Here is a 17,716-nt window from a genome sequence, read left to right as displayed (position 1 = left end):
TCAACTTGTATCCGCAGTTGTGTTCATGCAGCCCTGTATTGGAAACTGTAGTAGGTGAGGGCAATAGCAATTGTACGCCGGCATTCAAGGGAAGCAGACTACAAGGGCGGCCCTAACCATTTCTGTTTATCAAGCTGATGCTGCACGGTTCATTTTTCGCGAAATCTAAAACAATTTCTGCAAAGCTACGTGCTTTCGCAGCTTCTTGTCTAACTCCCTTGCTCGAACACAAGTAAAGCCGAATGCTTTTTAGCCAAGCCCAGCCAAAATTTAGAAAGAGACATGGCGCTTTTACACCTGAAGCGCCATTCAGTGTGTTGCCGTAGCCGTGCTTTCGCTTTCGCTTTCGGAAGCATTTCGTCTGTGTAATGTCTTAGCTGGAGCCAAGACATTCAGCTCGCGTGCGCGATCAAAATTTAAATCGTCACGAAATAGTACGGGAAATGCTGTAACGCGCACCGACATTCAATGCGGGACACGTTCTGCTATTCCACTCGTTGCGGCAAAAGCAACTCCGCTTGTACGCGGTAACTTTCCTTAGATAGTATTGCTTAAAGAATAAACAGTAAACGCCGACACATACATCGAATTAGATCTTAAACAGCCTTTATGGCGGACTTAATAACAGCTGACTTTGGCACAGTAATTATGGTCACTTAATGGGGCATCGACGCTAGTAGAAAAGTCTCACCGCATAGCATCACTGCATTCCATCTTCTAGGACTTTCTGTAATGATATAACATTATAACTCCTACGTTTGAAATGCGAACATCCTGTCCGATTTTGCCACTATACCGGGTGTTTCAGCGAACACTTTAAAAATTCTTGACAGTTGCCTGTGGCAGGGAGGGGGGGGGAAGCCCAATTCTAGTTCATGACCTTGTCTACTCAAAAAGCGGCCATTACTTGCTCAAAAAGTTGAAATGTACAATCGACTAATCAACAAAAAATTACTAATCAAGTTTTTAAGTAATTACCTTATGGCCCATATTGCAATTTACAAATTCTAGCCGTGGAGTTGGCAAGGTGGCACTTTGAACGAATTTTAAGGATGACAGCAGCTTCAAGATAATAATTCCTGAACTTTGCAGACAAAAACATTGGCGTTTCAGTTACTGTTTTGCGTGAATGCATGAAACAATGTTTCGTTAAGAAAGTAGTTGGCACGCCGATGCATTTCTCCGCGAAGTTCGGGAATTAATATCTCGAAACTGGTCTCATCCTGAGAATTCGTTGAAAGTGCCTTCCCAACCACACGGCTAGAATTTCTAAGTTGAATAATGGACCACAAGGTCATTAGTTAAAAACTTGATTATAAATTTTTTTGTTGATTAGCCGGCTTTGCACTTCAACTTTTTGTGCAATTATTGGCCGCCTTTCTGAGTAGACAAGCTCATGAACTAGGATTGGGCTTTCTGCCACAGGCAACATTTAAGAATTTTTGAAAGTGTTCTTTGATACAGCCTGCATAGTATGTAGATGTTCTACAGGCTGAAGTGACTTTGTAGTTGAGGATCATTCGGCAAACATAGTACTAAGAATTATTCTTTTACCAAATAAATTTTTACTGAAGTGATATCCCCTTTTTTTACAGATGCACTTTCCATGGCCCAGTCGAAATGCTTCTTCGTGTGGAACTGTGTTTGGTCATTACTAGGAATTCAGGCTGGTGCTCGCAAACAAATATGCAGCTTTAGAAGAGGAAGACGAAGATAACACAGAGGCAAGGAATGAATTCGCAGAAGTAGCAATTGAAGACGGTGGTCAGACACCAAGCCAACCAGTAGGTAAGCATTGCCAAGTAAAAAAGAACCTAATAAAGAGTTGAAAAAGCGGGAAATTGTCAAAGCTGATAAATAAGAAGAAAGTAAGCGCTACTCGAAATTATAACATTGGGAAGATTCAGGAAGCTGTAAACAAATGGTCGCAGCATGAAATCAGTGAAATAATAATTTGACACAGCACAGGCCAAGATGTATGCCGTGAAATATAAGAAGGGCAATGTCATCATAAATTTCAATTATACAGTTGAAGCAGCAGAATTCTACAGTAGCCTGTACACTATTCAGACCAGCCAGGCTACTTCCGTTCGAAGTAGTAAGGAACAGGATACAGAGGCACCTTATATTACTAGGGATGAAGTTAGAAGCCCCTTGCAAGACATGAACCTAGTAAAAGCGGCAAGAAAAGATGGAATAACAGTCGATTTAATCAAAGATGGAGGAGATATGATGCTTGAAAAGCTTGCAGCCCTTTATACGAAATCGCTGACGACTTCAACGGTTCCAAAGAACTCGAAGAATGCCCACATTAAGCTAATCCATAAAAAGGGAGACGTTAAAGGTTTGAAAAATAATAGGCCCATTAGTTTTTTTCCAGGTCTGCATAACATATTCACCAACATAATTTCTAATAGAATAAGAGCAGCTCTTGGCCTCAATCAACAAAGACTACAGGCTGGCTTCAGGAAGGGATATTCTACCATCCATCACATCCATGACATCAGCAATGTTATTAAGACATCTGCAGTGTACAATAATCCTCTCTAAATGGCTTTCATAAATTATGAAAAGACATTTGATTCAGGAGACATACCAGCAGCCATGGAGACATTGCGTAATCAAGGAGAACAGGAGGCATATGTGAAAATATTGAGAAATATCCACAAATATTCCACCACCATCATGTTTCTTCGCAAAATAAGTAGAAACTTACCTATCAAGAAAGGGGTCTGGCAAGGAGACACAATATCCTCAATGCTATTCGCTGAGTGCTTAGTATTAAAGCTATTAGTCTGGGAAGGCTTAGGAGTATGGATCAATGGCGAATATTTCAACAACCTTGGGTTTGCAGATAATGTTATCCTATTCAACAACACTGGGGGCAAATTACAACCACTGATTCAGGACATTAGCAGAGAAAGTGCAAGAGTGGGGTTGAAGAATAATATGTACAAGACGAAGATAATGTTCAATAGCCTGACAAGGAAAGAGGAATTCATGATCGCCAGTCAGCCTCTAAAGTCTTTGCAGGAGTACGTTTATCTAGTTCGATTAGTCACAGGGCACCCTGATCATGAGAGGTAAATTAACAGAGGACAAAATGAGGACTATGAAACAGCCATTGCGAAATCCTGACTGGGAGCTCACCACTGTCATTGAAAAGAAAAGCGTACAATCACTGCATTTTACCGGTGCTAACATATGGGTTGGTAACTTGGACGTTAACAAAGAAGCCCGAGAACAAGGTAAGGACTGCCCACAGAGCGATGGAATGAAAAATGTTAGGCGTAACGTTAATAGACAAGAAGAGAGCGGTGTGGATTAGAGAGCAAAGTAGGATAGGCGATATTCGAGTTGACATTAGGAAAAAAAATGGAGCTGGGAAGCCTTGTAACGCGTTGTGGAAATAAACGGTGGAGCATTAGAGTTACAGAATGGGTGCCAATTGAAGAGAACTGCAGTCCAAGACGGAAGAAAGCTAGATAGTGTGATGAAATTAGGAAATTTGCACATGCAAGTTTAAATCAGCTAGCGGAAGACAAAGTAATGAAAGATCGCTGGGGCAGGTCTTTGTCCTGCAGTGGACTTAAATATAGGGTGATGGTGATTACTAGGTGAGAAACTTTCTCTTCCACACACTTTCGCACGCACATACACATAGACACACACAAACACACACTACACGCACATGCAATCGAGGTTGTGGCTCCTTACGATCGGCAAGCGGTGGTTGCGACCTTCTAGCCTGCTGCGACGAATCGCTTCGTGAAGTCAACAATGCCGCTCCTTGGGACAGACTGCCTGCGTCGCAAGGCGATACGTGTTTGGCGGACCAAGTATTGCTAGCTTGTTCGGTGTCGCCTTCACAGTCCAATGGGAACAAGAAAAGTCCTGGAAAAGGGTGCTTTACGGCGTTCCCCCCAGGAATCCGGTGATCGTCACGGTCGTTTGACAGAGGCGTCAGCTAACTGCCTTGTCAGCTCAGGAACCAAGACGTGCAAGCTAGAGTCAAGCGTGACAACCCCTGTCTACGAGGCCCCACCCTTTTCGGTGTGTTCAGTGAAACAAAAGTGCGGGAGTGAGTTTGTGAACCCTCGCCTTCAAAGGTGGGTCCTTCGACGACTTTGGTCGCTCCGATTGGACGAAGGATAGACAGCAGTTTTTCCTGGCCTAGGGATCTAAGGAGGACAGAAGTGGTTTAAGTAGTCGTTTTTGGCTCCTCGGTGTGCTTCATTTCAGTCATGCTAGACCTATGAAATTTAAGGTTGTCCACTCTTCATGTAGATATTGTAAATAAATCCCGTGCGATCCTCATTCTCGATTAGGAGAAGTTCCTTCCTTCAACAACGTCCTTAGCGTGGATGAGCCGGACGACGACATTCCCGACCCCAACTCTTACAGCCTGTGCCATAGTATCCTCGAATCATCCGAATGATAAACGCAATGAAGATCACGATGAGTGTCTGCCTGTGTGATAACCTATATTTCTTTTAAGCACGCTTGAAACTTTCGTCTACCAGCCGACCGACTCACCACGGCCCATAAAATTTCACGAGTTACCTCTTCTTTGCGAAGTTATTCCCATCACGACGGAACTTTCGAAAGAAAGCCGTATATCCTATTTTTTATCGTTTTCGTAATTATGTGTAAAGGTTTTTTACAACCTAGTCCAAAACAATTACAGCATACGATGATGTGTTAAAACACAAGATAACTGAACCAAATAGCTAGGCAGTACTGGACGTAAAAGTATCAACGCGCCAACACTTTTAATGCATGATGACATATAGTTCCGGTCGCTGAAGCATCCGTGAGAGCACGAAACCAAGGCCCTAGCGGCCTGAAACTTCCCTGCATCTGCGAGACCAGCCGTCAGTGCGATATATCACGTTGCACACGAGAAATAAAACTCGCAAAAGTCTCGTTTGTGTAACGAGCTGGCGCTAATGAGCCCGGTGTAGCCGAGCGCCGCCAGCACGTCGCCGCCTTTGGTGCGAGTGTGAAACTGGGTGAGGCTAGAGATTGCTCCATAGGTCCGCATTCACCGCTAATTTGGGGGGACTCATGGGCGACGTTCATGTGACAACCACCACGAACAGCGAGGATGGCAGAGTGAGGACAATCAAGGACTGAAGCAAAAAAGAAAAGAGAGAGAAAGATAAACAAAGATGCAAAGAACCGTAACCTTCGAAAGTTAGCGAAAATATGCTTTGGCAGTGAGACAGAACCAACTCTTGAGTGAAGAAAAACAAAAATGCCGGAAATAATTCACCATTTGCTACAAAATGAAGTTATGCCACCTCATTTTCTCATAATTAAATACTATGTTTGAAGCTCATTATGCAAGCCTTACTAGTGTATTCTTGGAACCACCATTTGGCAAGGTAATTATACTATCAAGCTCATTAACACAGAGGAGGAGGAGGAGGAAAAACGTTTATTGAGCTCTAGAAAATTTTATGAATTTTGCGGAGTCAGATGGTGCCTTCCATCTTCTCATCAATGGCGGTCTGCCCCTAGTCCAGGGCTCCGCTGGATGCCGCTGCCAGCTGGGTCCGTCGGATCAGCCCTAGTTGGACGTCCTGACGGTCGCTGGAGAGCATTCCTTCCCATTGCTCCGCACTCGGGTTTGGTATTATTGGTGCCGCATTTGTTTTCTGGCAGGCCCACGTTATATGGTAAAGCATGGGTGTTTCCTATCACCATGGGCATTTGTCAGTGTACTGTGTGGGTTGTGTTTTACTGAGGGTGTTTAAGTTCGGTTATGCACCCGTCTGTAACAGCCTCAAAGCTACGGAGTCCTCTCTAGTGAGAGAGCTATGCGGCGGGGGGTACCGCTTCCTGCTACCCTTATAGTGGTTTAGCATAGCCGAGTATTCTTTGGGGACTGGCTCGGTTTCCTCGAGGTCATTGGCGGAGGGTGCTCGGTATGCAGCGTATCCTCGAACTACCCTGTCGACCTCACGGTTGCCTTCCACGTGCGTGTGACCCGGCGTCCGCATTATCGTGTGTCTAATTGGTTGTTCTTTTTCTGGGTTTTGTGTGTGGGGATCTTCAGAGTGGAGCATGCGGAGCACTCTGTGACCTATTCTGCCTAACATGTAGTTTCGGCATGCTGTTTGGGAGTCAGTTGGTATTGTTAAGGACCACCTAGTCCGATAGCCTTCCGCTGCCGCTAGAGCGACGGCCGCTTCTTCAGCCTCGACTACCGTGCAGTCCCGTAGAGATGCGCAGAAAGGTCTCTTTAGTGTACCATGGAATGGCTTGAGGATGAAAGAAAGAGAACGAAGTCGATTCCTTTCCTGCTGCGATAAGACATCGCAGCAGGAAAGGAAGCACATACACCGACATAAGAAACTTGCAGGCACATACAAAAATGAATGCAGAACCAATATTACAATTACTATCGACGGTAATACAATTAGCATTCAAGCAATTTAGCGACATATATTGCTGCAGTCGCGTTTCTTCAATATCTGTAGTGGTTACTTGGAGATTTCCGTTGCTTTCGATATATGCGACATACACTGTCTCCGGTATCGGCCTACTTTGATATGGGACTCGGTCGCCAAGGTCGCCCATGAGCATGACAGTATGACGACTGTTCAACAACGAGGCAGTGAATAGAATGGAATGAGGAAAAAGGAAAGACGTCAATTGAACCACTTAGGCGATGTAACGACTGTGGCATCATGCAATCGTCATCATACAGTCGCGATGCATTTCATCAATGAAATGCATCACGACTGTATGATGACGATGGCGCTATGACGACGGAATGATGAGAGTCTGATGACGAAGCTGGAATGACGACGATACAACAACCCTGATGGCATGATGACACGAGCAAACAGCTAGTGGCGCACCCTATGAGACAACTGAGTCCCTTGGTGGGTGTAGACGGCGTGACGAGAGTGACAAAGCTGGAATGCCGACGGTGCAACGACCACGACAGCATCAAGACCACGAGCCTAGTGGCCCACGCTTGTGGACGACTTGGGCCACTTTGCCGGCGTAAGATGGGATAGATAGATAGATAGATAGATAGATGGATAGCTAGATAGATAGACAGATAGACAGACAGACAGACAGACAGACAGACAGACAGACAGACAGACAGACAGACAGACGGACGGACGGACGGACGGACGGACGGACGGACAGACAGACAGACAGACAGACAGACAGACAGACAGACAGACAGACAGACAGACAGACAGACAGACGGACGGACGGACGGACGGACGGACGGACGGACGGACGGACGGACGGACGGACGGACGGACGGACGGACAGACGGACAGACGGACAGACAGACAGACAGACAGACAGACAGACAGACAGACAGACAGACAGATAGATAGATAGATAGATAGATAGATAGATAGATAGATAGATAGATCGGCTCAAAATACCTGGAGCAGACAAATAACGCTGATCCCAATAAAAAGCCCCAGCTGCGAATGCTATGAGGGGAAGGAACGCAAGAGGAATGACAGTATGGTCGAACTTATCCTGTGTTAGTAGAAGCGGAAATGTGTCTACTACTGTTACAGTCGATAGTACGTAAGTATGAATAGCCTAGGGCTCGAGGTTTCGTTGATTACCGATGAAAGATTTTAATGCGATTAGTATTCTTTAGGAACTTTATCCATTTGAAGGTAGAAAAGCGCTGAATTGCCTATGAAAGGAACTCGGATGGAAGCAACACCGGTACACACATGAAAGATAATCAGACAGGAAAGACCCTTTCCTGTTTGTGTCTGCGTTTCTTCCGTCTGTGTTCTTTTCGTTGGCAATTCAGTGCTATTTTACCTTGGTATGTCGCACCAACTAGCCCAACGGTTCACGCTTCTACAGCGAACTTTGTCCAATTTGCAGGGTTTCGGTCGGTGGGTCAGTCGGTCGGTGCACGTGCTGTTCTTCAATCAACCTCTTTCATGCCAACATAGGTGGTTGGCTACACTATGCATCTGCTCATACTTTATGTCAGATGTTCTTTATAATAATCATGATAACATATATAATCTACGATCACCAAATACAGACAGACCGTAGTATATATTTTCCATTATATTAACGTTGCCGATCATCTCCGACAGATCAATGCAAAACCAATAATTTATTCTGGTATCAAACGATTACAAGTCTCAGCGCTTCTATTTATTAATTATATGTTGTGCATACAAATAACATTGGTTGGTTGTGAATAAAATACTTACCGAAGAACGCTGAATAATTCATGGTGCTGTTTCACAAAACAGGCCTTGTGATGTGTACAAAATTGTTTTAACATATAGCAGTGTTGCGCATTTGTTTCACTCATGAGACAATTAAGGAGAAACTGGCATCATCCCCCTGTCACCGAAATCGGCCTATTGATTATTATCCTCACGTATTGCTACTATTGCCACACTTACCTACAAGATTAGGAAAACCGCCAACGTCATCACTATTTCCGTCGGAGAAAAGAAAAAAAATGCTTAAAGACTTCACAAAGCTTTTCGCTCGGAATTGAAATTTTCCATAAACGAGCCGCCTTCGTTAATAATATGTTCAGCACCAGGACTAGCTGAAATTTACTTTTACGAACAATTCTATAGCGTAACAACAGTTTGCAAATACAGGCCTTGGTTCGTAATTATAAAACTTCTCTTACGTGGCTGGATTCCGCGATTGGATCACCGCGGCGATTGTTCCGCTATTACACCAGTTGCTTGTCATAGTGCTGTTCGCCTGAGCAGCCGCGAATGCGAAAATAATCTTACTTAAGAGAATTTCCGTGAATACGAGCCCTCATTAGACACCTTCGGCTCGCAAAGACATCTAACAAAGCAACTTGCCTTGTCCCTCCCTGGACTGGCGCTGTATTTCCCAGAAGATGCGAGTATAACAGAGCACGATGACGGCCAGTGGCCCGCCGTAAAGCACCAGCAGGCACAGCAGATTGTACACCTTCTCGTGTGCCGGCGAAGGGAACGAGGCGAACGTCACGCACTGGTAGAAACCCGGCCTCGCTGGATGTTCCATCACGTGGAAGATGAATGCCTGCAATGAAACGCGTTTGCTTAAGCTTTAGTGTTTGGAAGAACTAGTCCAAGTGCATGAGACAGATAGGGCAGAAGAAAAGCCTATTGTCACTAAAGACGCAGCACCTGGCATTACCAGTAACAAGGCATTGACTTCTCTAACTGTAGGAGAACCTGAAAGGCAGGGCTTGTGTGATATGCGCCACACTAGCGATTTGTTCTTCGATATGCCTTAAGTAACAACGACGGAGTATGGCTGAAAATACAGATGACAGATGGTCTGTTGCGGGGGGTGGGGTTGGGGGAGTGAGCAGGGGGAAGGAGGGAACGAGTACGCACGCCTGGGGCGTTCTGTATAAGCCTTACGAAATACAGAAAATCAATGGCTATGCTAGTTCCAAATGGGAACACCATTGAATATTGTTACTTTTTTAGCAAGCGAGCCACAACGAAACGACAAATGCAGCATTTAGCAATGAGTCCTGGCGAGTATGAAACAGCAGGTGCAATCGTGAGAACACAATTGCCTGCTGCACGTAACAAAAGAATTGATGCGCGCTAACTATGTAGTATGGGTAAAAAGAAAAAGAAAAATTGCAAGGAACTGTGACACAAAAAAGGAATAAAAAAGAAAACGAAGCAGACTGCTGCCTGATAAACAGTTACCGAAAAAATTACGTTACAGTACAGTGATTGCGCCTCTAGCGTGTATGATCATGCGTGTATGAGCGTGTATTACCACTCATGGAACATTAGCTGTCATAGCACAACACACATTTCAATTCAAGCCAAGATATTGCAAGATTCTGCAAGAAGGAAGGAAGGAAAACTTTATTTGGTCCTGCAAGTAGTGATAATTAACCACTAAGCGGGCCGCTCCCACGTCGGGACCGGAAGGCCAAGCCTCACGGCCAAGTCGTGAGCCTGCTGGACAGCCCAGAATCGTTCATCCAGGTCCGGGCTGTGAAGTGCAGCCTCCCACCTGGACGCATCCTTGATCGCCGAGTCTTCAATTATTTCGCAAGACCAGAGCATGTGTTCGAGCGTGGCTAAAGCACCACAATCTTGGAATTAAGGTTCTTATACGTCTCCGGATAAAACATGTTCAGTCTCCGTGGGCAAGGATAAGTACCAGTCTGTAGTAAGCGTAATGTAAGTGCCTGAGCCCTGTTTAGTAAAGGACGTGGCAAACTGTAAACCCTGCGATTAAGAAGGCAATACTTCGTGATTTCATTGTATCTGGACGGGGACTCTCTGTTCTCGGGGAGTACCGCCACGCCGTTGTGCGGGGCAGAGTGGAGGGTAAGATCTCGCGCTGCCTAATGAGCGGACTCATTGAGATTCGGAGGGGCTCCCTCGATCACCCCAAGGTGAGCAGGGAACCAACATAAGTAGTATTGAGAGATCTCACTTGTCTGCATAATTTTAAAAGCAACCTTAGCCACCGAGCTCTTCTCAAAGGCCCTTACAGCCGACTCTGAATCGCTATTTACAAAAGGCCTGCGCCTGTCAACCAGGGCGAGCGCAATAGCCGCTAGCTCCGCGACCTCTGGCCTATCAGTCCGAACAGTAGCAGCGTCAGCGACACTGCCCTCATTGTCCACGACAACTATGGTAAACACCTTTCTCTCCTCGTTAAAAGAAGCATCGACGAAGCCAACCTTCTGATTCTCATCACGAATGAGTCTCAGCAGGCAAGCTCCCCTGGCCTTACTTCTACCAACATTTCGCTCCGGATGCATGTTCCTGGGAACAGGCTTGACGTGCTACCGATTACGGACCTTCACGGGAATACCGACATGATGCTGCGAAATCTTCTCCTGAGGAACACCTAACTCTCTCAGAATCTGCCGACCCGTGCTAGTCGTAGAGAGACGCACCATCTGCGTCCTCTCCTGAGCCTCAGCTATCTCATCCAAGGTATTATGAATTCCCAGCTGGAGAAGTCGGTCGGTACTGGTGCACATTGGCACTCCCAACACTTTCTTCGTTATCTTCCTAATCTGCATGTCAAGCTTCTCGTTCTCCTGTGGTTTCCACTTGTGCATGGCCGCCACATAAGTAAAGTGACACAATACAAATGCGCGCATAAGTCTAATGAGACTATCCTCCTTGAACCCCGTCTGCCTGTTGGCCACCCTCATCACTAGGCGTACCGCATTTTCTGTCTTGGCAATGATCTTCTGGATCGTCAGCGTGTTGGAGCCGTTCGACTCAATAATCATCCCCAGAACCATGATCTTATCAACCCTAGGTATGAGATCGCCATTTCTTGTACGAAGCTGAATGCTCAATTCTGCAAGAGAACGACGTCATATTTGGAACTGAGAAGGCACGTTGCGAGAAGCTGCCCTCCATACTTGCAGTGACTGTACGAAGGAAATGCATTGGGGACAGCTGAAAAACAAGGAATAACAAATAACCCATTCAGCTCCCCGTCTCTTCAAAATCTAGGAATCTATCCAACTTCACGTCCTCAAACAAAAACAAAAAGTGCTGGCTGTCCCATAACCGAGAGTAGACGTAAGCATGAAATGGTAACTCGCAAAGCAAATTGCTTGGAGATGATACTAGCTACACTCTTAAAATGGGTGTAGTGATATGGTCGCAATGGCACACCCCACCATACCCCACAGCGCTGCACTGCAGCGCGCCATACTGCGCACTGGTCCATATGAACTCTGCCCAGCTGGAAGAAAAGCGCCTGAAGGAGGCGCCACGCAGCGTAGCGCTATCTCTCGAGGCGACGCAAAACCTGAGCAGCAGAACTCACGCACCGCTGGCGTTCAAAAGAGCACCGGCAACCCTGTGTCAGCGCGAAAAGATGACAATGACGTGTATTCTGCCCTGCATCAGTCTTTTGAACGTCGCTTTTGGAAATCACAAATAAAACTTCAGCGTACTAGAAACCATAGCTTCAGTGATAGTGTGAACAACGTTAAAGAGGACTCGGGAGGAACAGTTTTTGCGACTTGTTTAGACAGTTACTAACGTATGTAATGCCGTCCTGTATACGAATGGTTGAAGGCGAGAAACCGCATTTTCTTATTTTGACCATTTGCGCGGATGATCTCGTTTTGTTCTCGCAACTTACCCGAATGTTCTTGTTTGAGAGCCCGGAAAACGGCTGTGGCTTATGGCTCAAGGTAACTTGAAGGTCGCCGAAAACGGGAGCTAAAACCACTTCATACTTGAAATTCGCTGTTTAAGCAGGCCCATTTGGCCCTACGGCAGAAGGCCTGCTTGCTCGATACTTTGATTCGAGAATTCAAGGTAACAAAAGCAATATAGTTATTTAGCCACCTGCATAATCATATGGAAAATTTAGTAGCAAGCAACCAAGTAACACAAATACAAGCTCTAGCCATGAATGCTATGCCACAATTCATAGTTCCCGAAATGGATCCCCAGCCAGTGTCACAGCAAGGCCCCTTTTACATCTTCCCAAACATACAAACGCAATCCAGAACTAGTGCGAGTTATGTACTATTGATGCATACGCCGACGATGTATTTCTTTTTTTTTCAATGCATGTTCTTCATAGTATTACTAAGAGAAGGATAGATTATTGCGCATGTATTATTAGGTTTAACAATTAGTTTGATAACTGCCTTAACACCACTTCTGTCGCACTAAGAAAAGAATACGACCATGCCAATAGTTGTACACATTTAGCACTAGTGGTGCTGAATGATCCATTATTTGCCTTTGCACATCTTGCCGGCATGACTTACTGGGCATATCCTTCGGGGCAGTAAAATCACCTGATTAACAGGATGCTTCGTGAACTGCTGTTTTTTTTCTCCTTACAAAGTGTTCGTCTTTTATCCCTAGTGCTGAAACTGAAAACGTCAAGGACGAATAAATATCGCGTTTCAGCGAACACTTTCAGAAATTTTTAAACTTTGCCTGTGACAGATAGCACAATTCTAGTTTATGAGCTGGTCTATTCGAAGAGGCGGACATTATTTGCACAAAGAATTGAAATGCGTAACCGAATAATTAACAAATATTAACTAATCAGGTGCTTAACTAATTACCTTATGGCCCACATTTCAAGTTACAAATTCCTCCCGTGGAGTTCTCGAGGCGGATCCACTCTTAACGAATTCTCTGGGTGACACCAGTTTCGAGATATTCCTGAACTGTGCGAAGAAATGCATTGGCGTTCCAGTTAAAATTTCTGCTTTAATGCATAAAACGACGTTTTGTTAGGAAAGTAACTGGAATGCCTGTGCATTTCTTCGCAAAGGTCGGGAATTGTTATTTGGAAACTGGTGTTATCCTGAGAATTCGTTCCAAGTGGATCGGCCTAGCGAACTCAACCGCAAGAATTTGGAAATTGCAATATGTGCCATAATGTATTTAGTTAAAAATTGAATTAGTAAATTTTTGTGAAATAGTCGACTATGCATATCAACTTTTGTGCGAGTAATGTCCGCCTCTTCGAATTGACCATCTCATGAACTAGAATTGGGCTATCTGCCACATGCACCCTTTAAACATTTTTGAAAGTGTTCGTTGAAGCACCCGGTATCTGGAAACAACAGAGATTTCCTTTTTAAGCCGAAAGCCTTAAGGGGCAACTTCGGTGACTTCTCGATATCCGCTAATGCTACTGAAATTTGCATATATGTTCTCTTTTGCATTCTGGTTATTTGTGCCAGAATATATGGCTGCAAGACTATTACTTTTCCTGAAAATGAGTTTTAAAAATTGGTTGCGTCCCGGACTCATGATTTTTTACTGGCCACCCTGTGTTTGCTACGTCAGAGTCTACACCGCCCCTGTCGCTGAAGTCGTCGCTTAAATCGCCGCTGTCTATAGTTCGGAAACTGTAAAAGCTCCCTGTGTCGTCAGGAGACAGCATCAGCTTCGCTTCTGTGGTGTTAGCGCCACGTGTACTGCGTGTTCAGCAGGCCTTCTGCGTGCTTACATTATGGTAGTGTAGGACCTGACGTCATTCACTCATTGTGACTTCACACGAAGCAGCTACCCATTTCCGTTTCGGTGTCTCGTTTATTGGTTATTTAAAATTATTTATGAAGTTGCAAGCAAACTGAACCACCCTGCAGGTGACAGGACCGTCAATACCATTTGAAAATGACAATATCCTAACATGGTTAAAGAAACGCCGGAGTTGCCCTTTAAGTGGCTCGTTGCAAGGCTCATACCCGAAAAAAGCGGTGTCTAGTCCAGTGATACAAACAATATCATCATAAGGAATGGCTCATACCCCATTAAGCAAGGAAAGATGCAATGGCTGAATATGAATGAAGAAACGAGAGAAAGAGAGAACTAAAGAACGAAACAAGGAACGAAAGAACGAAGAAAGAAGCAACAAGGTAATAAATAAATAAATGAATAAATAAATAAATAAATAAATAAATTAAGAAAGAACCTTTAGGTAGTGCATATGGGGCTCGCATGTGTCGTTGAGGAGGATGATGATGTAAAGCGCCATACGTTTTCCTTCACACTGCACCTCGTTATGTCCTGCAAAAAGTCCGAACCCTCCGATTGTATAGCTTAGTACACTACCACGTGTGCAGCAGGCTCTCGCCTTCCCGTGCTACAGGAGTGTAACATGCTGCCGAACCTTTCCGAGTGTGTGGCAGGAACAATATCTAAATGGTACGTTTCAATTGATCGTAAGGATGGAAGTTACACTGTTGATAAGCAGCCCAAATTATCTAGAGAAGCTATCGGAAACTCCTGAGTAAGGTTAATGTGGAGAAAAAGAAAAATAATCCGCCTTTATTTCACCCTGTCAAAGTGGACGTACAGCAAAGCTGTTGTCGACAATACACCACGCCAGCTGACGTTAGACGACGTTAGACAACTACAGACTGTCGATCTAGCGCACGCTGTGCCACATATGCAACGGGCTGAGCACCCATGCATCAAGGACAGATGCATTGCGTGCACACGTACGTCACACGCGCACGTACGTCTGCCGAAGTGCAGCATACGTTCTCGTCCTTCTAGGCGCTCCTCCAAGCGCAAGTGCCTTGTTGAAATAACGGAATTTTCCAAACTAAATTGCGTCAGAAAATTCGCTGCCGACAAGCTGCAGACAGGATAGCTTCGGAGTGTAATTCGAGTGTAGGAGAAAACACGTTTCTATTACGCGGAAATTCAACGACAAAGCTCTTTTCCAGCTGCGGTTTGAGGCATGTCTGAGTGGCCGCGGCCGCTAGGGGGCGGCAAAATTTTTTGATGAGCACGAGCCGACGAAAACTCCCGACCAACTAGAGTCGAAGAACTTTGCTGTAAAACTTATTTTTTTTGTGTGAAACATTGCACCGGGGCGTTCCCCGCCAGGAGGCCTCGTTAGTCGATGGAGGCCTCCGTCGACGACCCTATTATCCGCAGCCGCCCACGCGCGCTCTCCTGACCAGATCGAACTGGCCTCGGGAGCCGACGCTGGACAGCGAAGCTTACCACTGTTGTGCGTTTGCGCGTAGGTGGCGCGCTATAGATTTTTTTTTTCAATTGGCATGCCCATGCAGCGTGGTAAAGCGTGACCGGTGCGTGTGGGATCGGTATCAGCCGTGCGGTGTAGAGGCGAAAGGGTGACGCTTGAGACGAAATTAAAAGAGGGATGACCAGCGAGGATTAATGCATGCCTTCAAAGAAATCTACGCTACGCTGTGTTTTCGCACTGAATAAAGGCTCCTCCGTGCCAATAGGACACTACAACCCGCATTAGTTCCCTTCGAAATCTCGTATAGCCTTGCTAGCACCATCTACTCATCCCTGTTAAACACGAGGGAGCGGGATCAGTTCCCAGACGCGGGGGACGCATTTGATGGGCACGAAATGCAAAAAAGCCCCTTCACCGTACAGGAGCCTAATTGGTTGAAAATAATACGGAGCGCCCCACTACGTTATGCCTCATAATTATATTGTGGTTCTGGCACGTACAACCTCAGGATTTAATTTAGTTTTTACCTTTCCACCATGGTAATTGCTCCCACCTCTGCTCTCGTTTAAATTGAAATTTGAGCAGAGATTTAGTTTACCAAGTGTGTTTACGCTATATTGCGACAATGTAACGCAGGACAAAAGACATCGCTGGAGACCATTAAATTTAAACTCCACTGCCTCCTGCGCAACCGAAGAATGACGAAAGACTGCATAATACCGTGCTTTGTTTTCAGGGTTTAAACTGAGCGTTTCATCAACACTGTATTTTTGATGTACGCAACCTATGTCTTCCGCCTTCGGTCTACCAGGGGAAGGGATGGCTGGTCAGCTGTAGTTCAGATCAAGCTCTCCCGGTCTCTTCAACAGCGCACAGCGTGCGCTATTGAAGGTTTCCATTCCATCTAGCAGAACAAGAATCGGCTGCTGAGTTAGTTCATGCGATTCTTTCTGCTCCCGTTAACAGTGCCTGTAAAACCCAAAGCACGGACCTTTGTTAAGTAGTAGATTCTTGAACAAATTTCGTTATTGTGCTCCAAGAGTACATTGAACTACGGCCCTATAACGTAAAACTATTCCAATGTCTTTTTATCCCAATCTCCTGACGTCAAATTTGCGTAACCGCCGACGCAAGCATCAGGTGGTCTCCCGCAGAGTTGTCTGAACAGACCAATCAAACGCTCTCCTCGTTGATAGGAGGTCACTTTTGCTCGCTTGAAAACGAATAACATCGCCTACACTGAGCGGCTTGCCTTGTCTAATTGACTGACAAGAGGCGAGGAGCACGCTGAAGTGGAGAGGGATTTTATGGGGCCGAGCCTCTGCACTGAAAACCGATAACCGGATGAAGATGCTGGCGCCGGCGTCTGTGATTGGTCCGCTTTCCCTTAGTTAACTTGCTGCGGCTGGTCGAAAATCACGGCGGCATGCAACGGAAGCTTAAGAATGACGCTAAAACGGATTTTCAGCAACGAAGAGTTGGCAGAACGAGGTCGTAAGTGTCCAGAAAGTGCTCGAAAATATTACACGGCTACGCAAAAAGCTTTATTATACGCAAATAAACCCATGCTCTCCGGCTGGTGTGAGTAGCCAGTGCCTGAGCGATCGGCGGAAGCAATCTTTTATTCATTTCGGAACGGTGCAGCCTGCGGCTATTCCGAAGTAAAGTCAGTATTGTTCGGCATATTAATGCATCTTTAATGCGTACACGTCACTTTGACGCGTGAGTTTTTGCGGTTTTGTGACGTCGCGTGATAGGCAGGTGAAGTGGGTGCAGACCGAAAACTTTTGACCAATAGGCGAGTGCTAATGGCAAAAAGGCGTTGAATCAGAAATAACCATTTTTCTTTCGTTCGGTGAAATCATGCATAATCAATGTGTACACGTCATATCAGAGGGGAAGCGCTCACGGTTTTCGTGACATCGCGTCACAAACAGGTGAAGTTGGGGTGGTCCAAAAAAGCTTTTGACCAATCGCGGACGGCTGATTGCCGATTTGGAATACCTTTACGTTATAGCACCCCTATATTACTATACTGTGCCGTTTACGCGATTAATAAATGACAGACTGAAGCTACAATGTTGAAGGAAGATTAAAATTTTAAAAATGTGGTGTTTTACGCACCAAAACCACAATTTGATTACGAGGCGTAAGTAAGCGGGGAAGTTATTTGGACAACCTGGGGTTCTTTAACGTGCACCTATCTATGTGCACGCTGTTTTCGCATTTCGCCCAATCGAAATGCGGCCGCCGTGAC

General features: G+C 45.4%; 1 protein-coding gene across 1 annotated transcript in view; it reads right to left on the bottom strand.

Moving 5' to 3' along the window:
- Positions 1-17,716, bottom strand: part of LOC142570290 (adipokinetic hormone/corazonin-related peptide receptor variant I-like) — a 194,705-nt gene that overhangs the window by 30,758 nt on the left and 146,231 nt on the right. Inside the window, exon 2 of the mRNA XM_075678684.1 lies at positions 8,835-9,051. Coding sequence (XP_075534799.1) covers positions 8,835-9,051 — 217 coding nt within the window. The remainder of the gene's footprint in view (positions 1-8,834; positions 9,052-17,716) is intronic.

Source organism: Dermacentor variabilis, chromosome 2, assembly GCF_050947875.1.
Source record: "Dermacentor variabilis isolate Ectoservices chromosome 2, ASM5094787v1, whole genome shotgun sequence".
NCBI classification, from domain to species: domain Eukaryota; kingdom Metazoa; phylum Arthropoda; class Arachnida; order Ixodida; family Ixodidae; genus Dermacentor; species Dermacentor variabilis.
Note: the sequence above shows the minus strand (reverse complement) of the source record. Positions and strands in the feature narration are given on the sequence as shown.